This window comes from Benincasa hispida, chromosome 4 (assembly GCF_027475165.1).
Source record: "Benincasa hispida cultivar pf3 chromosome 4, pf3_genome.v1.1, whole genome shotgun sequence".
Taxonomy (NCBI): Eukaryota; Viridiplantae; Streptophyta; class Magnoliopsida; order Cucurbitales; family Cucurbitaceae; genus Benincasa; species Benincasa hispida.
This window is the reverse complement of record NC_143481.1, coordinates 48413202-48437279: the sequence shown is the minus strand read 5'-3', so window position 1 is coordinate 48437279 and position 24078 is coordinate 48413202. Positions and strand designations below refer to the sequence as shown.

Below are 24078 nucleotides of genomic sequence, written 5' to 3'. Positions count from 1 at the left end.
AGACGATCGCTTAGCAATTACTACACGATCATGTACCCCGACCTAAACGACCAAGCACACGACTATACAATAGTCTCCCTTTTCTCCCACTTACTTGTTCGTAGTACACAATTGCTTTTCCTCCTCCCCTCTACCAATTCCATCAAAGTCCACCCTTTTGATTCTCACTCCAAGAATACTGAGGGCGTCGACTGGTGGTGTCGTCCCCACTGCCTTTTTTTCATGCGCTGCTATTCGTGTAGATGACCGTGGTGGTGCTAGGTGATTGCTTGCTAGACAAGTAGGAGCCTGAGGAGTTTCGCTCACGGTGAGACCGAGTCCTTGTGAAGAAAGTCTTCAACTAGTATGTTCTCTCGGTCTTTTGTTTTTATCTTTTAAACCATGTCAGTAATTAGTGTTTTCAATGTATATTTGTATGTTAGAATGTATGTGTGGAAATTATGTCACAATGAATTGGAAAAATCCGCTTCCGCTCATAGGTACTCTTGTATAAGAGTTCCTTCATGAGTGGTCTCCTGAATGCAAGCGTAGTATCCAAGAGTTGAAATGGAGAATAGTATCAGCCCAATACTTACACTTCCTACTCCAGGTAAAGAGTGAGATTTATTGTGATGCATCCAGACAAGGACTAGGATGTATTTTAATGCAAAAAGGTAGAGTGATAGCCGATGCTTCTAAACAGTTAAAGAAGCATGAGTGTAATTACCCTACGCACGATTTGGAGTTAGTAGTAGTTGCTCTAGCTCTTAGTTGTGGAGACATTATTTGTTTGGTGAGCATTGCAACATTTTCATTGATCACAAGAGTTTGAAGTATATCTTTGATCAGAAAGAGTTGAACTTGAGACAGAGTAGATGGTTAGATTTGATCAAGGATTATGATTGTACTATTGAGTACCATCCAAGAAAAGTGAATATGGTGGCAGATGCCCGAAGTAGGAAAATAGAACAGCCAGAGCTACTCTTTGTTCAGTACGAGGATTAGTGTTGCAAGAGTTGAGATATGCTAATGTTGATCTAGCAATTGATCAAGCAGAAGGCTCGTTAGCTTCATTTCAGGTACAATCTACCTTAGATATTGATATTTCATGTGAACAGTTAGGGGATTCCAATGTCCAAAGGATAATTGAGAAGGTAGGTGAAGGTCAGAGGACAGATTATGAGTTAAAAATAGATGGAGTCTTACTCAAGGAAGGACATAGTTCAAAGGAAGGACATAGTTCAATTCTAATGGAAGAACATAGTTCAGCTTATGCTATGCATCCAGGCAGTACGAAGATATATAGAACATTAAAGAAGTCATACTGGTGGCCAAGTATGAAAAGAGAAATAGCAGAGTTTGTTGACAAGTGTTTGATATGTCAGCAGGTTAAGCCTGAACGGTAGAGTCCAGCAGGATTACTTACCCACTTCTAGTACCAGAGTGGAAATGAAAGCATATTACGATGGATTTCGGATTTAGTTTGCCTAGAACGCCATCAGGATATGATGAATTTTGGGTAATTATTGATAGGTTGACCAAGACGACTAAGTTTTTACAAGTAAAGATCACTTTACCCTAGACAAGTTGGCTAAGCTTTATGTTGATAAGATTGTGAGCCAATTTGGAGCTCCAGTGACGAAAGTGTTAGATCGAGATCCGAGATTTACTTTAAAGTTCTGGCCTAGTTTACAGAAAGATTTGGGTATTGAGTTACATTTTAGTACAGCTTTCCATCCACAAATAGATGGTCAGCCAGAGCGGACGATTTAGACGCTCAAGGACATGCTGAGGGCATGTGTATTGTAGTTCAAAGAAAGTTGGGATACACACTTGTCGTTCATCGAGTTTGCGCATAACAACAGCTATCATTCTAGTATCGAAATCGCTCCATTGAGGCTTTGTATGGAAGACCTTATAGAACAACTATTTATGGAATGAGATCAGAGAAAGGAAACTCATAGGCCCAGAACTTGTTCAGCAGACATCTGATAGTGTTAGGTCAATCAGAGAAAATCTTAAGATAACCCGAGACAGACAAAAGAGTTATGCTGACAAGCATAGAAAAGAGTTAGAATTTGAGATCGGTGATCAGGTATTCCTTAAGTTATCTCTATGGAAAGGAATCCTTAGATTTGGAAAGAAAGGAAAGCTAAGTCCAAGGTATATTGAGTCTTGTGAGATAGTGGAGGAAGTTGGTTCAGTAGCTTACAGGTTAGATTTACCTCCAGAATTATCTTGTATACATAATGTCTTTCATTTATCGATGTTGAGGAAATATGTACCAAACCTTGCTCATGTGTTGCTAGAGCAACTAGTTCAGTTAAAAGAAAATCTAATGTATGAAGAGGAACCAGTAGAAATCCTTGACAAGAAAAAGCAGGTGCTAAGAAACAAGATGATACCTTTAGTAAAGATATTATAGAGGAATCATGGAGTTGAGGAAGCCACCTGAGAGTTTGGAGAGCAAATAAGGTGTAGATACCCTCAGTTATTCAGTTGATAGACTTCAAGTAAATTTCGAGGACGAAATTTCATAAAGGGGAGGTAAATTGTAAACCCCGAACCCTACTTTCCCTACTTAAGTATGTAACTAATAAGTTAAGTAAGATTAAGTATGAGTTAATGTTACATTGTAGGGAAAAGCTTGAGGAATGATGAAGGAAGAAGGAAAAGATTCTAAGTGTTGAGGAATATGGCTCTCAGGTAGCAATGCATTAAAACACTTAGAAAGGAAAATTTTGGCTAAGTGTGAAAGCCAAATGTTGGCATGCGTTGAGGACCTAGTTGCGTTAATAAGAAGTGCGGCAGCCGAGTGACTTGAACCTATTTGGATACATGATGAGCATGAGGCAAAGAGTAGACAGGTAAGTGTTGACTGTAAGGGAAGCCATGTGTTAGCATGGGCAATACGTCAATTAAAGGCCTTGAGAGGTTAGATGGGAAAGGAATGCGCACAGTATGGCAAGGACGTCTAGTGATGTGCGTTGGCTAAGAGAGGCAGCATACATTAACTGGTTGAGTTGCGTGGGAAGGCAAGACCATGCGATAGTGATGGGCCTCGGTGATGACGCAAAGTACACAAAGGTATGCACTGATTAGTAGACAGTGTGGGTGGCACAGGGAGCTTTGGACACATGGAAAAGGCTATGTGATGGTTAAGCAAAGGCCACGAGCAAGGGAAGTCATGTGATGGCACTAGACCAAGTGATGAATGCACGATACGTTGCTGCTATACGTTGGCCAAGGAATATGCGTTGAATGTGCCATGTGATGGTGAAATGTTTAGTGAGCCTTGTGTTGGTTAAACGGTGAACACAGTTTAGTCACCCACTCTAGTGGGCCAGCTGTCAAGATTAAGGAAACTACTTAGTGGTGGAGTTGCCAGCCTAAGATTTAAAGGAGGCATGCAGTGTTTAGTATAAAAGGGGGGCCTCAGTTCAGGAATACGGTTTGAGCAATCTACTCGTGCTATTGAGGTAATTTTAGAGCCATTCGTTTGCTTAAATGTTTTGACTCATGCTTGCTTATGTTTAAAAGAATGTTTAAGATAATCTCCAAGCAAACTAGTTTTCATGAATCCATTAACACATGCTAGTTAAAGAAGTTTATAAAGTATGACTTAAGTATTCCTATACTTATTTAACAAGAAAAATGCATTGGAAGTTTTATGCCTTATGGCAAAGATGTTTAAACATATGATTTAAACATATAAAGCATGACTTAAGTATTCCTATACTTATTTAACAAGAAACATACGTTGGAAGTTTCATGCTTTATGGAAAATATGTTTAAACATATGATTTAAGTTGCCTATGCTTACAAAGTATGATTTACTTTGAAGTATAAGTTTTATGATGATTACTAGAACCTGATACTGAAGGACAATGAGAAGGTATCTGGATAGTAGTACCTAAGGTATAACAGTACTTAGTTATAACCACATGCACGTAGGTAAAGTTGACATTGGTTGTGTTGAGAACACTCCACACCAACTAAGGTATGACGTTGAGAGATTGAGCAAAGAGGGTTCTCTCTCAACTAAGGAACATTTTAAGCTATGTTTTAAGTTGTCTTATGTTTGAAAGTTTTAAATATGAGTTTGCTTGGCAGTTTTTGGTAAAAAGCATGATGTTTATGAATTATTAGTCACTCACTGGACTAGTAGCTCACTTGTTTTTAATATTTTCTTCCTCAGGTAGGGGTCAATTCCCCAAAAGTTAACTGCATTGCTGTTTTGCCACTCAAGGACTCCAGTTTCAGAGAAGTGTTAGGAGTCTACTTGTAATGTTTGTACATATGTGTTGTTCATGCTAATGACAAGGGCTAGCTGTCGGGACCCAATGAACTCTGTATTTGTTAATGATGTAAATGTTTTGTGTGCTAAACCCTAGTTGTGTTATGTGAGTTTGAGTATCCTTAATATTGTTATTATGTATTCTAGGGATTACTAAACAAGTTAAGGTGATGGTTTGACAGTAAGTGCCGCAAAAGGGTTGGTAACTACTGTCGTCACATTTTCTTCTAGGTTAAAAGGGTAATCTGGGAGGGGGTGTGACACAAGTACCTGTAGTATAAACAATCGTGTTCTAATTCTAATTTTACAGAACATATAGAAAAACATATAGGATGGAAACCAAATATATATAACCTAATAAGCATCCTTTTGTATAGAAATTAAAAAGGAAATAGAGATCCAAAAATCGCATACCCTTGAAGACTAATCTCTTCACGATTCCTCTCCAAATTCTCGAACACAACAAACTCTTCAATCACAAACTTTCAAAAATAGCATAGAAAATTTCCAATCAACCGGACACCACTACATGGAGACCTCGATATTCCCAAAGGGTGGAGAACCGTTGAGAGTTTGTAGACTTCAAGAATAATTTTGGAAGGAGAAGAATTTCTTGGTTTTTGATAGAAAAATTACAATACCAACTTTACCAAAATTTTGCACATTTTGGTGTTATATAAAAGGATTGTGAAGATGAAAAAACTCAATCTTTCCTCTTCTATATGTTAAATGAAGAGAAATTAATGGGGGAAGCTATCAAATAACTCCTTAAAAAATTGATTCTTAAATTTAAAAGAAAAATAATTCAAATTAATATATATATATAGTTCATATTACATCACATATAAGGTAACCTTTAGTTTATTATTCTCTCATTAACTTATGAATCAAATTCATATTAATGTTTGAATCACATTCAAATATTTATTTCTCTCAAATAAAAATTTATATTATAATGTATCATATACATTATACTAATTATATTTTATTTAATTTTACTTTAATTATGTCTTATATAATCAATTCCCTATATTAATTTGAACAATTTAAATTAATCCAAAATTAATTGGATTCTCATTAATTCCAATTGAGCTAACGAAGGGACCTTATGGACCTATAGATTGAAGCTTCAATGGTACATAGAGAGACTATTCATTTTGTGGCCCATTCTTATACAAACTTTTTGTATAGAATACTCTCGTTCACATGTCTCCATATGAATGATCAGGATCATATCATTTGTAGCACTTTATAATAATTGTAACAACTATAAAGCGGGTTGTATTTCGTAGTTCACCAAGATAAGATACCCAACCTTATCCATCTACTACAGATCGTTTAGGTTATCACTTAAACATATCTAGATATATGTATCTACATACATATTTAAGTTACAGAAGATCACTTTGGAACTTAGTTTATTAGTTTTTGTAGGATAATGCAATTAAATATCAAATAAAATACCTCTTACTTTATTAGATAAATATAATGTATATACAATACAATTACAAACTACAATACCCATGAGATTTAGGACATCAACCCCAATAATCTCTCATTTTCCCTAAAGCTAGTGGGATGTACAAAATAAAAGTACAAGTATAATGTACATAAAAAAAACAAGAAACTAGGGCATACAATACGCGTTCAGTAATATCTTTCACTTGCTCTAGACTAAATGTGGCATGTTTCATAGACCCAGACTCTCCAAATGACTCTTAAACACCGTTTCCATGAAGGCATTTGTAAATGGACCAACAATGTTGTGCGCCGAAGTGATCTGCGTGACGATCACATCCCCTCGATGTACAATCTCTCTAATCAGGTGATATTTGCGTGCAATGTGCTTTCAAAACTTGTGGCTTTTAGGCTCCTCGGAATTAGTCACAACACCACTATTATCACAATAAAGAGTGGTGGGCTTGGACATGTTTGGAACTACTTCCAAATAAATCAAGAATTTCTTGAGCCAAACAACCTCCTTGGCAGCTTCACAAGCCGCTACATATTCTGCCTCTATGGTAGAGTCAACAATGCACCCATACTGGGTACTTTGTCAAACTACAGCTCCTCCATTAAGAGTAAACACTGATCCTGAAGTGGATTTCCTAGAATCTCTGTTAGTCTGAAAATCCGAGCCAGAGTATCCTATAAGGATCAAGTTCTTAAACTCATACACAAGCATGTAGTCCCTCGTTCTCCTAAGATACTTAAGGATGGTTTTAATGGTTGTTCAGTGATCTAATCCTAGATTAGACTGATATCTACTGACTATCCCCACTGTATAGCGGATGTCAAGTCTAGTACATAACATTGCATACATCTGGCTGCTAACAACCGATGCATAGGGGATCCATCTCATTTCTTCAACTTTTTAAGGTGTCTTGTGACACTGTTTCTTAGACAAAGCAACTCTGTGCTTAAAGATAGTAAGCCTCTCTTGAAGCGTTGCATCCTATATTGACTTCACAAGCATCTTGTCAATATAGGATGCCTAAGACAAGGTTAGCATTTCATTCTTAGGATCTCTAAAGATCAAAATGCCCATAACAAACTGCGCCTCTCCCAAATCTTTCATTTGGAATTGGGCCGCCAACCACTGTTTGTTGTCAGTCAGTAGTCCTACATCATTCCCAATGAATAGGATATTGTCTACGTATAACACTAAGAAAGCTATGAAACTGTTAATTATTTTCTCGTAAACACAAGGTTCATCAACATTTTAATCAAAGTCATAAGATTTGATTGCATGATCAAATCTTATATTCCAAGATCAAGAAGCTTGTTTTAATCCATCAATTGACCAATTAAGCTTGCAAACCTTTTGCTCTTGACCTTGGATTATGAATCCCTTTAATTGTTGCATAAAGATGGTCTTCTCAAGATTGTCATTCAGAGAGACAATCTTGATGTCTATTTGTCAAATCTCATAGTCATAATATGCGACAATAAACAGGAATGTCCAGATAGACTTTAACATGACAACAGATGAGAAAGTCTCCTCATAGTCAACTCTTTCAATCTGGGTATAACCCTTTTCCACCATTTTGACCCATCGTTCATATGCCTCCCCAACATTTCAGGCTACACTGGCAGCTGGGACTTGAGAACACTTCTCAACCAGGACGAATCACAGGTCATTGATAATAAGTACAGTGCTAATGATATTTTTTCAACTCGTATAGTTATCACCGTTTAACCTATCAGCAGAAAGCATGCTTAAAGTAGTGCTCCTCGTTATGAAATTGTTGAAACCATATAATTTATTTATATTAGTTGTGCATTACCCAATTAAACAACCAATCAATTTTGCAAAATTCTAATGTACTCTATGTGATATCTATTTTGCAATGATGCTTCAGTGGGACAGGGTAAAAGCTGCGTAGGGTGATCAGTTACCTATATATATATATATATATATCAAATTATATGTTATACCAAATATAACATATAACCTATAGTTCATAGTATTCTCTCATTAACCTATGAATCAAATTCATGTTAATGTTTGAATCATATTCAAATATTTATTTTTCTCTTAAATAAAATTTTATATTATAATGTATCATATATATTATACTAATTATATCTCATATAATTTTACATTAATTATATCTTATATAATTAATTCCCTTTATTAATTTGAACAATTTCAAATTAACCCAAAATTAATTTCTCATTAATCCCAATTGAACTAACAAGGGGATCTTATAAATCTATAGATTGAAGCTCCAATGGTATTTAATAAACTAATTAAACTCTTTAATTAAATTAACCAACTTTCATTAATTTTCGGTCACTTCACTAAAGACCGATAGTTGCACTCTTCGCACTATAGATATATTTTTATGTCTATTGGATATAACTAATCAACAATGCATCGAACCTTCACAAATTACTTGTAAGTATAACTAGGCCAAAATTACCATTTTGTCTCTATATTTACATCTCTAATAAACAATAAGTTATAGTCCAACTATAACCAAACCCCTCTCGGGCCAAAAGAAGTTGTGGCACCACATTGTTCAAACCTTAGAATCAACCTCTAAGGGATTAATTTCTCTACTTACTCTAACTAAAGAGAAAAAATGAATTCATTCTTATATAGTTGGGTTCTCAGCTCCCTAATCAGATGAATCCCAAAATGGTGCTCTCTAATCAGATGAATCCCAAAATGGTAGGCATATTGAGTCGGCAAAACAAGTCACTCTCACCTATACAAATCAAAGGATTGTCTTCATAGGCAGGAGTTCACATGATTGGTTTGCAATAGTGATATATAAAGAGAATATTCATGTCGTGATCCAATCTTATACAAACTCTTTGTATAAAATACCTTCGCTCACATGTCTTCACATGAATGATCAAGATCAGATCATTTGTAACACTTTATAATAATTGTAACTACAAACCGTTTAGGTTATCATTTAAACATGATCCAACTACATGTATCTACATAATGTCAAATAAAATACCTCTTATTATACAGACATCAACTCCAACAAAGTCAAACTTACTCATTTTCATCATCTCAACACTCAAATTACAATTCAAATGCTCCATTCCTATAAATTAAACATAAAAATGCATAGAATAAGTGGATTTCTTAGTCACTTTGTGAATACTTTTCGGTAGCTTCAGACACCTTAGGACGAGCGACAACGCCGTCGTACAGGCAGCAGCACCTTCGGACAACAGCACCTTTAGACAACAGCGGCAACACCTCGGAACGATTGGTTGGGTTTATTGAGTTTTCTGAGTCATTTTGATTGAGTTTTCTGGTTTTTAGAAGTTCGTTGGGTTTATTTTAGTTTGCTTCTTGCGAAAATTGTTGTTGGTTGGGTTCATTTTCCATTAACGTCACTTGCGAAAGCTGTTGGTTGGGTTTATTTTCCATTGACGTGAGAGAATGATAAAATCTCTCACAAAATTTGTGTTATTAAGAACAATTCCTCACTTAAGGACATAATAGACATTTCACATGTCCATTTGTGTCAAAGGTTGATCCAAAACTCTTCTTTAGGCCCCATGAAATTGTCCTTTTTGGCAATTTTCCCAAATAAATTCACTAGGGCAAAAATGGAAAAACTGACACCTACTTTGTCTTGGGTTTAGGAAAAATTAAGATTAAAGGACATTTTGAATCTAATAATTATTTTCAAAAAATGGTATATGATAGGTTTTTGAACATTCAAACTCATTTGATACAAACCTGTTGAATTCTTGTTACCTTAAAGCTACTTTAGTTTTAATTTAATTGTGAATTTTTTTTAACAGTAACCACTTGTATGCCTAATAAGCTCGATTTGACCCTAATTTTAATTTAAAATTTTACCCAATGATTTGCTAGTTGAGCTAATACTACTTGTCTATAGAAAAAAATTGAAACCATAAAATATGAAATAGGGTCCTGCAAAGAGTGAAACAAAAACACTAAACTCCGCCTATAAATTAAACATACTCGGATGTTTATATTGTCACATAATTGCTAAATATTATGGTAGGATAAAACTAAAAGCTACTCCAAAAGCAAAGAGATTGCGTTGCATATTATTGTTTATTTTGAACATTAAAGAAAAAAGAAAGGGAAAAGTGACATTTGGAGAAAACTGAAAAGGGGATCACATGCTGTGTGCTAATACTTTGTCAGCTTCCATGGGAATAGCAGCAGCTCCCAAACACGTGCCCAACAACTTAAAGCTGCCCAGCTACCTTACGCAGATGGCCTTCAGGTCTGCCTCAATCAACAACAAAAAAAACCTGACTTCCTACACAAGAAAGAAAGAGACAACTTATCATTCACAAGCTGGATGTGCATATATTTGCAAGTTATTGTGTGTGTGTTGTTTCATGTTTCTGAGTGTTAAAAATAACAAAAAGCTGACTGACTTAAGTTACTGTCTACACAAAAGAACAAAGTAATGATTCACTAGTTTCTTGTGTTGTCATGTTTCTGAGTGCTAAACACGTTGCATTTACAATCAAATACCAATAAAGAATGGAAAAGATCCCATGGGGTTTCTACGTCAGTCCTTACAGTAGTATTCAAGATAATTGAAACTTACCACAACAGAGGGGCTTCTAAAGTCCTAGGTTCAAAACTCAAGTGAAAAACACTTGTGTTCTCCTTGGAATGGAGTTGAGAGATTTTTAATCCCAAGAAGTGGGCTGAATCATATGGGGCCTCAAGCCCATCCGAAATTAATTCAAATGTGAGAAAAATTTACCAAAGAGATGCTGATTTCGTTTTTTGAGATTTATGCTCATATTCTTCCAAGTTCCTTAAAATAACTTTTAAGTTTCTAACTTTCAAAAATAAAAACAAAATTCTAAAAACTACCCTATATTGGGAGAAAGTAGATAAGAAAACGAACTTGTGGGGGTACAAACAGTAATTATAAACTTAATTTTAAAAAAAAAAATTAAATATTTTTTTAAAAGAAAATTAAAATCTTTCTTGTATATGAAAAAAGATGATGATTATGGTGATTCAGTTGTTTGGGTCGGATGGCCATTATAGTGACGATGTGATAATGGCCATACCACTTCAAAATTCAAATAAGAGAATTAGTAATCTACTATTTTCTCCTATGCAAGTTTCAGGGGGATGCCATCAGATGAGTTAATAAAAAGATCATAAAGAGCTTTTTCTTTTACCATTTTTAGAGCTCATCCTTAGCTTCTGAATCTGGCTTTGAGTCCTTGGGCTTTGAATCTGCCTCTGTGTCCTTGGGTTTTGTATCTGCCTCGGCGGTTTTATCACGGTTTGTCTCGATAAAATTTATGATGTCTTCCTTGGATCTATCACCGCTATACTCGACCAGCTTTCCGCTTGCTGACCTGAAGTATATAGTCGGGTAACCTTGGACATCAAATTCGCCATCTGCAATGTCATTTGCCGTGGCATCCTAACAATTTTGGGAAATGAAACGAATCAAACCACAGTTTAATGAATTGAGTCAAAAAGGTTGGATTTGTCCAAGTAGACCCAGAAAGTTTATAGCGATCAGTTATAATCATAGAGAGACATAAGCGAAATAAATTATTGATCAAATACATTCATCAAATATGCAGATAATAACCCTTTATAGAAAAAAAAAGGAAAAAAAAATGCAGATACCAGCTAGAAATTCATACAGGACAAAAGCAATTCAACTTAAAATAAAAAGAGATTTCAAATAATCTACTGATGTCCATCTATAGCATAAAGGATTCACAGGCAATAACGTGGGTAAAACTTAGAAACTAGTACATGCATTTATCGCAAGAGGCAAGACTAGAGCAAAAGTCTTAAGAGATTCACAGGAAACGGATCTTACAAACTTGGCAATGACGACATCAGGATCGCTTTCATATGAGATAGCCACTTCCTCTAAAGTTGGAGCAAGTTTTTTGCAGTGCCCGCACCATGGAGAATAAAATTCCAGTAAAACTGCCCGATGAAACAAACCAGTTAATGACCTTGCCGTAACAACAAGAGAAGGTTAACTAGAAATATGAAAAAAATATATATATATGAAATGAATGTAAAAGTTCTTGTAATAAGCTCACTTTGAATCATTCAAAATGAAAAATAGGTTTGTAATAAGGTTCTACCAAAATTTCAATTAAACATCAAAATGAAATAATAATAGATATTGAAAAAGGAAAACGGTTTTGATTGAAGAACCAGTTTTAAGTATGAAATGGCAAATATTCGAAGTAGTTTCAGATTACAGGCCAGTTTAATGATTCAAATATTCAAAATCAAGAATCAAGAAAAATAAGAAGAAAAATCTTTCCAACTAAGATAGAAATAGTAATCAGTTTTTTTCTTTGAGCACATTGTAATTAGTAATAATTTGCCTAGTTAGTAATCATCAAGTGAAATTAACGATTTCATAATAAGAAAGTCTCGGCCTAGTATAAATGTAATGCTCCATATGACCAAACATACTGAGAACTCATATTGAACGATAAACACTGCCGTACCATTTTTTCCAGATTTCAAGACTACATCCTTGAGGCTATCAGCAACAACCACTTTCACAGGTTCATTGTTACTCTCAGGAATGGGTTCTGACTTGATGAATTGTGGCACATTGCCGTTCTGCAGTATCAAATTCAGAATGAAAAACTACCAAATATAGTTCCAAAAAGAAAAAAATAAGAAATTTTTCAGAATATCAAAAAAATAATATTATGAAACCATCGTTTCTTACACCCAGAAAAAGAAAAAGAAAATTCGAACTTAAAATAAAGAATCTGAGCACCATGTCATGCAAACGTATCAACAGTATGAGAACGAAAGAGTTTGACCTTGTAATCCTTCACCCAAGGAGCAATCTGATCAGGCTCCACATTGAATTTCACATATTTAAACCTGTCATTTTTTTGAACAAGAAGGACAGGCACTTGATCTTCCTTGAGTCCAAAATACTGTTAATGAAAACCAATAAGGTATTAAACATGTGAGTCATAATGGAGAAAGCAACTTAAATAGCCACACAAAACAAAAAAGAATACAAACGTTTAGAGCAGCTTGACTGGATTGGCTGTCTCCAATTAGGAAACTTATTCCCTCTCCTTTGTACTGTTCAGCAACTTCACGGTACTTGGATTTCAAAGAATCAGCGACCTCAGTGGTGTAATTCAGAAAAAACATAGCCTACCCAACAAAACAGAAAAATATATATCAAATCTCATTACTGTATCCATGGAAAATATTCATTTTGAACGCCAAAAGGAAAAATAAAATCCAAAAGCTGTTTGAGAATGAAAGATAACAATGAAATTGTTAAAGTATTGATATACTTCTAGCTTTTGAGTTCAGGGGTGAATTAATAGAAGAAAATGACATGAACTAGATAAGACATTCATTAATTGAACAGTAGAAAAGTGAGCTATATACATTAGTGCACAATTAGCTGAATGCAGACAATGGAAACAATTCTTCAACTAAAGAGGAGAACGGTTCTCACAGCGAATCATGTGTCCCTACCTTATCATTAGAACTGGAGAAGAACTTGGAAAGGTATACGTGATTGCTGGGATCATTATTGAATTCTGTTACTGTGGGAATACTAGATTCTTCAATGAACTTCTCCAACTTAGCTGCATCAAAATCCTGATTTCATAGTTCCAATAAGAATCAGCGAGGAAAAATTAAATCATAAGCCAAATCTACAAATTTTAGTACAGCAAATTGAAAACTCTGGTACCTTAAAATCAACAAATTGTTCATCGAATGGCTTGAAAAGCCTAACGACTGGGCCAGATACAGATGTTTCTCCACGTGGAAGTAGCTTAGCATCCAAAGTGTGGCCAAAATCATAGTCAGAACGCAACTTCTCAGCCAAAGCAATGTAGTTATCAAACTCTTCTCCAGAAAGCTTTGGAAATATCCCAACCTGCAAAGCCAGAGAAAAATTAATTTTCTTAGCTACTATAGAAAAATGTAACAACACAAAATTGGAAAGAAAGAGAGGAGAAGTGATCTAGTTCATACAATGAAAACATTCTTGATGAGATTACTAGCATCATCGGCAGATTTTATTTCAGCAGATGCAGGTCCACTTTGCTTCTTCAAGTAGTCAACAATACCATCTGCATCGCGAGGTCCCTTGTAATCTTGACTTGATTTGCCCCCATTTCTGAGTATCTTAATGGTGGGGAAACCCCTAATTTCAAATTGACTTGCCAGGTCTCTGTTTGACTCTTCATTTGCATCAACTTTGGCTAAAACAATTGGAGGGTCGTGACTGCTCAGAACAGAGGCAGCTTTTTCATACTGTAAACAAGGAAAAGATTAAATAAAGCCATAAGCAACAAGATCCCAAAGGATAATTCAACATAAACAGCTGAGAACGAGAATATGAAAACTGGTTTACCTCTGGTGCCAGGTTCTTACAATGCCCACACCTACAACATTAGGAGAAGACGTTAAGGGTAAGCTCAATAACAATTCATAATGTAATAACAAAAAATTCAAAACATCATTAATATGATTAGAAGGTTGAAATCTGCACCAATTCCTTAAATCTCCACTGCTTCTCAAAGGGGGAAATGTTCCAAAAGGAAGGACATCCCAAGGAGAAGAAGTCAAATATATACATAAAAAACCAATTAAAGAAATGCTTTGCAGTGATTTTGAACATGATCCTCTTGTGAGGATCTCAATTTTTTTTGTTGTCATTCTTCCTTTTATTTTTTTTCAGATTTGTCTAATTCAGAACCCAGTCAACTACGGAGAGAATTCCCAAATATTCATTTCAAACATATATTCTTTCAGTAGAAATGAATATTCAAGAATCCTCAAGTAGTTTACTACAAACTCAATCACACACAATACAGAACAAAATAAACGGACACACATTATTTCCCAGATGCTAATTTCAAAATAACACCACCAAAACCCTTTAGCAACCATGCAGTAAAACCGACCTAAAGAAACAGAGATTTTACATGAATCAAAGAAAATAACCCTAAGAACACGACAACAAAAACAAATTGATCTCACAAAAATCAATGAAGCCACATAGCAGCGATGAAAAAGATCTGAGACGGAAACTTGACCAAGGACAAGAACAAAATGACAATCAAGAAAACCAAAAGAAAGAAGAAGAAAACCATACCACGGGGCGTAGAACTCAACGACGATGAAGTTATGCTTGGAAACAACATCGGAGAAGTTAGAATTGTCCAAAGTAAGAACAAATTCCTTCGCCTCAGCCTCTTCCGCGTAGATCTCAATGAAAGAAGCAGAAAATAGAACAAAAGCAAACACAAAGAACCGAAACAAAGATGAAGACGCCATTGTCAATGCACTGAAAGAAGCTCTCCGTAAACGATATTCAGAGAGGTTCAGTCCGTGAAGGGGGTTTTAAGGGGTACCGGCTGAACGAGTTTTTTCTTTCCTTTTTTTAATTATTTTTAATATTCCAGCTAAATGAATTAGATAAAGAACGATACAAATATGGTACTCGCACGTGACTTTCGTATGAGTCATTGGATCTATACTTAATAAAAATCAATACTCGCGCTACATGTGGACAATTTGCCACGTGGAGTGCTCCTATTGGTTAAGTCATGTCATTTGTATTTGTTTTTAATCCAAGGATTCTAACGCTTGGCGATTAAATCGCCTATTAATCTTACGAATGTTTCGCTGCGGAAAGAAGAAAAACTGTGTACGGCTGTAAGAAGATTTTGAAATGTCAAATTAGCCAATTAATGACGTGGCGACTATTCAATGGAGTTATTAGTTGAAAATATCTGGTCAACTAAATCTGATTTGTTATTTCATTTTGCTTTCAGTGGTCTTGCATGTACTGGAATAAAGCTCCTTTAGATTTTGGAGTTAAGTTTATCGTGTTATTTAATTTCAAATAATTCTATTTTGTTCACTTGAAACGGTCCTACAGATATTTCCTTATGAAGGAAGGTAACGGCCTTAAAGAATTAGATGCAATTTTTGGGTAAAATAAAGTAAGAATATAAAATTAAATTATAATAGGTAAACAACCGCCTATATTTACTCTTTTTTTAACCGTTATTTAGGTGAAATGCACATTTCTATTATAAATTATGAGCATTTATGGATTTTTCTTTTTGTGAAAATATTAGATTATAATTGTAGGGTAAAAGACTTGAATTTTTGACAGATAAGGGAGGCTGTATTAAAAATAAATAAAAAAGGGAAAAAAGCCAATATTTGTTATCCTTTATTTTTCTTTTACCAAAGGTGAAAGTACCAAGAGGTCCAAAATCATATAGTAACCATAAACGATAGTATTTTCAAGATTAATGTATAGCAATATTTTTAAAGAATTGTAAATATAGCAAAACTTATAAATGATAGATTCTATCGCAAGAGCTGTATTTAAATTTTATTATATCTATAAATTCTTCTACGTTGTACTATATTTACTAATACTTTAGACACGATTACTATATTTATAATCGTCATTAACTATCTACTTCACGAACTTCTATAATCTCAATTTCACCTTTCAATTTTGAATTACATATTTATTTATTTATTTGAGCACAAAACAAAACTACACATCCTTATGAGCAACAAGAAAAGAAAAATCATTTGAATACAAAGAAATAACCCATGAAGGAGAGTACTTGAGCCATAATGCGCTCATACCCGATCTCCCCGACCTAGCCAAGTCATGTGCAATGGAGTTAAAGGAGCGAGGCACATGATTTTGTATTATATATTTAATCTTCATTGTTAATGTCCAAAATAATAATAATAATAATAATTGCATCAATTGACATAATATACGTGCATCTACTCCTTTTGAAGTTGGTTGTACTCGCAAGAGAGATAACTTGGATACTATATTCTTGGTGTGATTAGCTTGGATTAGTCTCTCAAATTTAAGTATTGCTTCTTTTTTGTTATTTTTTCTTTTTTTCGATTAAAAGGTTAGAGGTTCAAATTATCCCATTCTATAAGTCATATTCAATCTACACCTTCTTCAAATTTCGTTCGACCGATATCATGCAAAACTAATTATTTGAGTCAATCAAATTTCTATATTTTCATTAGCCAATCAACTTAGACCATTCATTACGATTACCTTTGAAAATCATCCATACATCAATTCTCAAATGCTTTTACATACTTCTTCAAATGTCGGTTCAAAATGAACGGTTAAAATAAATGTGTGAAAGATTCTCAATAAAATTATTACTAATAATCTAATTTATTGATTTATGAGAATTTATGCATTTAATTGATATAATTTCAAGTTTCACTCGAGGTTTTTTCAAACGAAATGTAATGGAATGTGTAAATTGATAAAGTTATAAAAATGAATAGTTTAAATTGATACTAATAACTTATAGAAATACAAGTTATTGTAACTCTTTATTTAGAATAATTAGGAAAATTCATAGAAAAATACATTAAATTGAAATAAAATTCATGTAAATAAATAGGTTTTACGTTCATGCATTTACAGAACCTATTATCCTGGAAATTAAAAAATCTAATATCTTTGAACGTAAGATTTTTATGAAAATAACCAAAAATCAGCTAAGGAAACAAATGTAGCAGTCATGGACACATAAAAGGATCAGATCAACTTCAATCTTGCACGCGAAGAACTATGCGTTGAGCAGAAAATGAAGAGAAGAAAACAATAAACACATGAGCAATGGACGTCACATCAAATGCAAGTTGGTAGTTGATTTGAACCAATCACACCAAAACCAATGAATCTGTGACGTGAGGATTCAGTGCAGCAGGACATAAAATTAAATACAATGTGTCAAATCATCATTTGAAAGAGGCTAAGAAACTTTCTTTTGACGCCTATAAATAGTCCATCGAGATTCAAGCTAAGTGTTAGGCTTTCTACCAAGAGATTGGCCAAAATTTTGCCCAACTTCCTTCTTATTTCCACCATTGTCTTCAACCTCGAGCTTCTCTTTGAGAAATGCTGAGTGGGAGCTCCGTCTTCTTCTCAGAAAAAATGAGAGAGCACCACCATCTTCCATTGTAACCACCTTGAAGTAGCCATCATCCAAATTAAAGGAAGCAAGACGTTGCAACCAATGGCTTGTTATTTCCATTTTTGAACTTTGCTCCATTTTTCTTGATATTTCAATTTGTATTAAGATCTTGAGATTCAAAAACTTGTTATTACTCAATATGAATATGATTTCCATTATCTCTCATTGATCCATGTTTTTTCTTTCCTGCATCATGAACAACTAAATTTCTAATGGGTTGAGAAGATTAAAACTGATATTCCACAAGTTTTGCATAAGTTATAGTTCATCTTGTTTAATGTATGCTTAATTTATTGCTTGAATCCATCTAACAAATCGATTTAAGTAGAAATAATCAATTGCTTGATAGAGTAAATGGTTGTGGACTTCATTAAACAAGGAAAGTAGCTTTAGAGATAAAATTAACTTTTTGTCTAAAATTAATTTGAGCATGCATCTTAAAGATAAGATAAATATGTCATGAAATATCGAGAGGTGAATTCTTCATTTTATGAGTTAATGACATGAATGTATAACTTATGCATTACTTAGGAGAATGTTAGTGAACATTCTCAACCATACTTTGTCAATTACTTAGGAGAATGATGCACGCTACTTTGATTGTTATTGCATCTGCCACCAATACCATCATTTCCATCATACCACATATCATCACCTTCACTCACACTCGATGCATCATCACTCCACTTACTTTCACCATTCATCATCAACCATTTTTACCTCGCCTGTAATTAATTTTTCATTTTAGTTGTAGGAAAAAAAAACCTCTCCATGCATTAAGTAGTAATCTTTGCGTTAAGGTCATTCATTGAGTTCAAGGACATTTTAGTGTAAGTCCCCGTGTTCGAACCTTGACTCACCAAGAAACTTTGTTTAGACTTATAACTGGGTTTAAGTAGGAAAAACTTGTGTTTAACTTAGATCATTTATTTACTAGAGCACAACATAATACAATAATTAATCATATTGTTCTCGTCATCATTCTCATATGCAACAGATACAATTATTAGTTCGTGGTTTAAATTGATACAATCTTTGAAGTTTATAATTAAATAAAGATCATATCAAGGGAAATTTAATAAATGAATAGTAATTTGAAAAGTGGGTCCCAATGAATTATGTTTGATTTTGTTTATCCTGCTTTTCGTACTTGTAATAACACACCATTGTCCAATCTGTAATCAAAACATGCAAACAGATTAACGAACAAAGGACGATCAATCGATTTGTATTTCATAATTACGTTATCGTTACTATTACCATTAGTGTACTGTTACAATATAAGAAGTATGAACCTGTCACATTTACGATTGTTGTTACTGTTACCTTTACTATTTAGGGTAAAACGGTGATGGTAACAATAAATGTGGTATATTTATTAATTCTAAGTAAACGTTATCAAAAGTAATCCAATTACATTTCCAATGTTGGTCCATTATGATTGATCTATAAATGGAATTATATTATGATTACATCAATTTTTATTATGGATTGATAAACGTGATCTAAGTACAACTGACGCAACAATTTAAAACTAAAGTAAAACCAATGGAAATTCTATTTACATCCTTTTGTCTCTCTAGGGTTCACTGCTGCCTCTACGGTTCGTGGTGTAGTTGACCATCGTGGGTCGCCACTTTATACAACGACGATCGTCTCCGCTAGGGGGCTTCCGACGATCGTCTTCTACGAGTTTTGCGACTGGTGACGTTCGTTCGATCTTATTGAGGTTGGGTTTCCACGGGTTTCGACGATCTGTTGATGTTCATTCGTTGATCTGTTCTACGGGTTTCTACGGGTCTTCGTCGGTCTATTCATCACTCGTCTACATGCCGCCGGTCATCTGGGTTCCTGGATTCAGCCGCCGTGTTTACGACTGACTTGTTAATTCGTGGGTTTACGATTGGTCATCTGTTGACTTGTTGACTGGATTCGGTCATCTGGGTCATCTAAGGTCTGTACGGGTTTCGGTCTGTACTTGTTGACTTGTTGGTGACTTGTTCTGGTCGACTTGTTGTGTTTCGATAGCAGGCAATTTATTGGTAGACAGTGACGATCTTCTTGAGGTGTGGGTTTAACATGGTGAGAGCTGGTGATGATGGTGCGTAAGCGGTCGCCTCTAAGATTGAAAGAGAATAATGGAGGGCGAGTTGCTCGTCAACCCTTTCGTCTGCTTAGAGCGGAGATTAATTTGGGATTGGGTGCTCGTTCTTCGGAGGTGAAGAATTTTGGGTTGTTTGACGGTCGATCTGAGGAAAGTGAAGGGTCTGGTGTGGGGAGTGTTGAGTTGAAGAAGGAAATTGGGGTTGTGAGGGTTGAATCGGGTGGGCTAGGTATTGTGTTAGTTGATAGGCAGGAAGTGAAAGGGGTGTTTGGGAGCCTTAAGAATGTTGGGGGCCCAGATGAAAATCGGGTTGTGAAGGGTGTTGAGTTAGGCCTTGAGGGAGTTGGAATAAGCGGGCCTTATGGGAGTGGGCTGAGGCTGAGTGAAGGGAGTGGACTGGTGTAGGAGAAGCTGGGGAAAAGGTCGATAGACATGGGGGCTTTGGTGGGTGGGCCGCGTGGTGCTGGGTTAGAGTTGGGAGGCTCGAGGGGGCAAAAGTTAGATAGTGAGGAGGTTTCACGGGTTAGGCTTTGTGGAAGTGAGGGTCGATCGGTGGACACTTAGGTTCTTTGTGAGCTTGAGGAGCCGGTTTAGCTAGGGTGGTTTGGTACAAAGTTGGATCGGTTGGAGGAGGAGTGTGGTTCTGGTGTGTAAAACCCGAACCTTACTTACTTTAAGTAAGAGTAAGTAATGTGATGTCTTCTAATGAGTTAAATGAAGCCATGTTTTAGGAGGAATAGATGATGGAAGCAAGAAGAAATAAGCTCTTGTGTAGCTAAGTGTAAACCCCGAATTCTAAGTTTCCTAAACAAGCACGTTTAGCCAAAGAAATAATATATTAAATATCTAATAAGTGGAAATCTATGTGTATTTATAGGAGTTGTGGAGAAAGGAAAAAGAAAAAAAAAATATTAAATGAGGAAACTCATTTATAGGTTTTGGCTGGAGGCACTAAATATAGGATAATGTGGCGGTTAATCCTTGAACTCGGGAGGCAGCACGAAGATTAAAAGGCAGAGGAACTTCAAAAGTTTGGTTTCCGTAATCTACATGAGCAAATTTAGTAAATTTGGTGCCATTTGAAAGCTGGGAGGATATAGTTTTCGAGGTTGTCTTGCCGGAGAAAGATTGCAGGAGAAGAAGAACAAAAAGGGAGGAATTTGCAGAAGAGGCAGAATCTCGAAGTAATTTTTGACTGAAATTTTAAGATAAGGAATTAACTCAATTCTCAACATATTTGTGGAAGGAAGTTTCTTCAAAAGAGGTCTGGATTTTGAGTTATGAATTTTTGAAGTTGTAATAGAGAATCTATGCATAAGCAGACAACTTCTTGGGAAGAACAAGCAAACAGCTCACCGTGGAGAGTTATAGTGAGATATGGAGAATAAGGATCTCACTTATGAAGGAAATCTCGCTAATTTTGTGATGAGGATCTTGCTCTAGAAGGAAATCTCGCTAGAAATTGGGCTGAATCTCACTGGTATGGTGAGTGTCGCTAGGTTGAAGTTTGTTGAAGAAATGTTTGATCTCACTCATGAAGATCTCGCTCATAATGAGGATCTCGCTCATGAGGAAGAATTCACTCATGATGAGTATCTCGCTAATAAAACTGTCGTTGATGATGAAAGTTCCTAAGTAATTTAACTGGAATTATGTCTTTTCAGGCCAAGAAGAGCTAGAAGAGGCATATAACCCGTTAAGAGGCCAACGAGCTGTGAATGACTATGTGATGATTTAATGTTTTAATGATTTAGAAACTATGATTTCTTTGAAGTTATTCTCATGCTAAATTTTATGTGATTCCAAGCAACTTATCTCTATGAGTGAAAGCATGATCAATGCATGATGTTTACTAATGTATGAGTTTTCCGAGTATGTTTTCCATAACTAACGCATGCTAGTGGTTTTTACAAGCTAGTTCAACATGATTTAAGTTAACTTATTTTACAAAGTGTGAAGCATGCGTTAGGAATAAGCTAAGGTTGAATGAAACTTGATGTACTATGTTTTAAATACCTAAGGTTGTCAAAGTACATGCGTTGGTATTTCTAAACATAATGAAAAAGGATACTGAAGGTAGGGAAGGTATCCTAAAGAGTTTTCTATGCTATATTTGAGAGTTATTCTTTTAATGCTCTTCGAGGACTTGATAGCCTAAGTGAGCCGGATACTGAAGGTAAGAAAGGTATTTGAATAAATGTACCTAAGGTGTTGACGGTATATAGAAAACTCCATGTGTACGTAGGCAAGTCTGAATGAGAGGCCGAAGTATGAGTCTCTTATAAATGTACCTAAGGTGTTGATGGTACATAGAAACCTCCACGTACACGTAGGTAGTTATTAATGAGAGGCCGAAGTATGGGTCTCCTTGTCAAGTACCTAAGGTATAACGATACTCAGTTATAACCACGTGCACGTTGGTAATACGACGTCGAGGGATTAAGGAAAAGGGTTCTCTTTGACTAAGGTTGACGTCGAGGGATTAAGCAAAAGGGTTCTCCTTGACTAAGGTTGACATCAAGGGATTGAGCAAAAGGGTTCTCCCCGACTAAGGTTGACGTCGAGGGATTGAGCAAAAGGGTTTTCCCCGACTAAGGTTGACGTCGAGGGATTGAGCAAAAGGGTTCTCTCTGACTAAGGTTGACGTCGAGGGATTGATCAAAAGGATTCTCCCCGACTAAGGTTGACGTCGAGGGATTGAGCAAAAGGGTTCTCCTCAACTAAGGTTGATGTTGAGGGTTAGATCTAGTAGTTCACTCTCAACTAATGATAAAGGCAGTCATATCTTCTCCTAGGCTATATACCAGCAAAGGGAGGCCGAAGTATGGTTCTCTTGGCCGGTAACAGACGTTGGGAGCTAGAGCAATGTATGCTCGTTCTCAACTAAGGAATAATGATGTTTAATGGTGGTTAAAAGTTGTTATCAATGTTTAAGTTTAAAGGAAGTTGTTTGAGATGCCCATCGATATATTTTTAAAGAAATCGACGTAGAGATCTCCCCTAGCCATAGTTCAGTATGAGGAGATCGAAGTAGAGGTCTCATTTGGCCATGGCTTGGCACTGGGAATTAGAGCAATGAATGTTCATTCTTAGCTAAGATTCAAGTTTCAGATGCAATGGTTTTAAAGGTTTTATGTACACGTTTGCTTGGTATATTTTAGTTCCAGTATTATGTTTTCAAGCTTTCAGTTTAAGCATGAGATTTATGTTTTTATTAAGTCACTCACTGAGCTTCTAGCTCACGTTTTCAAATGTTTTCCTTTTCAGGTAGCAGTCAGTTCCCAAAATACTTTTCTACTGCTGCTCTGCCACTCAAAGAATCAGGTTGAAGGAAGTGTAATTGAAGACCTGTATTAGTTAGTACACATGTGTCTGTCTAGTGACTAGTATTCTAGATGGGGCTCACTAAGTTGTAATATTCATGTACGAACAATGCTGCGAAACCCTGTAATGTAAATGTGTTAAGTTCTGAGTTAATATGTTGGTATATTGATAATATGTACGTATTTAGGGTTTGAGTAAAATTTAATAGGTTAGATAGGCAGTAAGTGCCAGCAAAAGGGATGGTAACTGCTGCAATCACCAATCCATCCAGGTTAAGAGGGTAATATGGAGTGGGGTATGAAAAGTTGGTATCAGAGCAAAAGATTTTGGGAAGAAAGGGGAAAAGTTCATATATATAAGTCTAAGTCCTAAGTCCTTAGCATGTGTACTACCTAAGTAAAAGGAAGATGTCAAGTAAAAGTGGCAAGCAGAGCAGGTAGACAGACAACGGGAACCCTGACCCTACCTTTAGAAGTTCCAAGATTCGAGGGGATTCAAATGTTAGTGAACAGAAAGGTAAAGACCCGGTAAATCAAGAAACAACTTCTGATGGGGAGTCGGGGATTCCGAAAACAGGAACAGATCCTCAGTTAGAGGACATAATATTTAATAGAATCACCAAGAGGTTGGCAGAAAGTGTCGAATCCATTCTGGCAGATTCGAAAAGGAAGTACGGTATTGAGAATGACCTAATAGGTATTGATAAAGGACAGAGAGCTACAAGTCAGCATAGAGTAGGAAGGAAGAAGCCAAGACTTGTGATTAGTATGGATGATAGAGCAAGGTTTTGGCATCCTATCGAGCTGGTAGCTGGTATGGGTAAGAAACCCTATGCATGAATTGTGGTAAGCATCATCGAGGGACA

The 24078-nt window shown here is 35.6% G+C and overlaps 1 protein-coding gene across 1 annotated transcript; it reads right to left on the bottom strand.

The window, feature by feature from the left end:
- Window positions 1–9696: 9696 nt before the first annotated feature.
- LOC120075887 (protein disulfide-isomerase-like) lies at window positions 9697–15252 on the bottom strand. The gene is made up of 11 exons (XM_039029621.2): window positions 14890–15252; window positions 14146–14176; window positions 13764–14045; window positions 13477–13665; window positions 13257–13382; window positions 12786–12923; window positions 12575–12694; window positions 12248–12365; window positions 11596–11708; window positions 10934–11184; window positions 9697–10044 (listed from the first exon to the last, which is right to left on the bottom strand). The coding sequence occupies exons 1-10, from the start codon at window positions 15069–15071 to the stop codon at window positions 10939–10941; spliced, it is 1545 nt and encodes a 514-aa protein (XP_038885549.1). The 5' UTR covers window positions 15072–15252; the 3' UTR covers window positions 9697–10044; window positions 10934–10938.
- Window positions 15253–24078: the final 8826 nt, after the last annotated feature.

What these genes read in the sequence shown, in the direction of transcription:
- LOC120075887 (XM_039029621.2), bottom strand. Translation starts at nt 15,071, where the DNA reads ATGGCGTCTTCATCTTTGTTTCGGTTCTTTGTGTTTGCTTTTGTTCTA. An exon ending in TCATCAAGAATGTTTTCATT is followed by an intron (nt 13,666 to 13,763) that starts GTATGAACTAGA and finishes CTGGCTTTGCAG; the next exon opens with GTTGGGATATTTCCAAAGCT. An exon ending in ATGTCGTCATTGCCAAGTTT is followed by an intron (nt 11,185 to 11,595) that starts GTAAGATCCGTT and finishes CAAAATTGTTAG; the next exon opens with GATGCCACGGCAAATGACAT.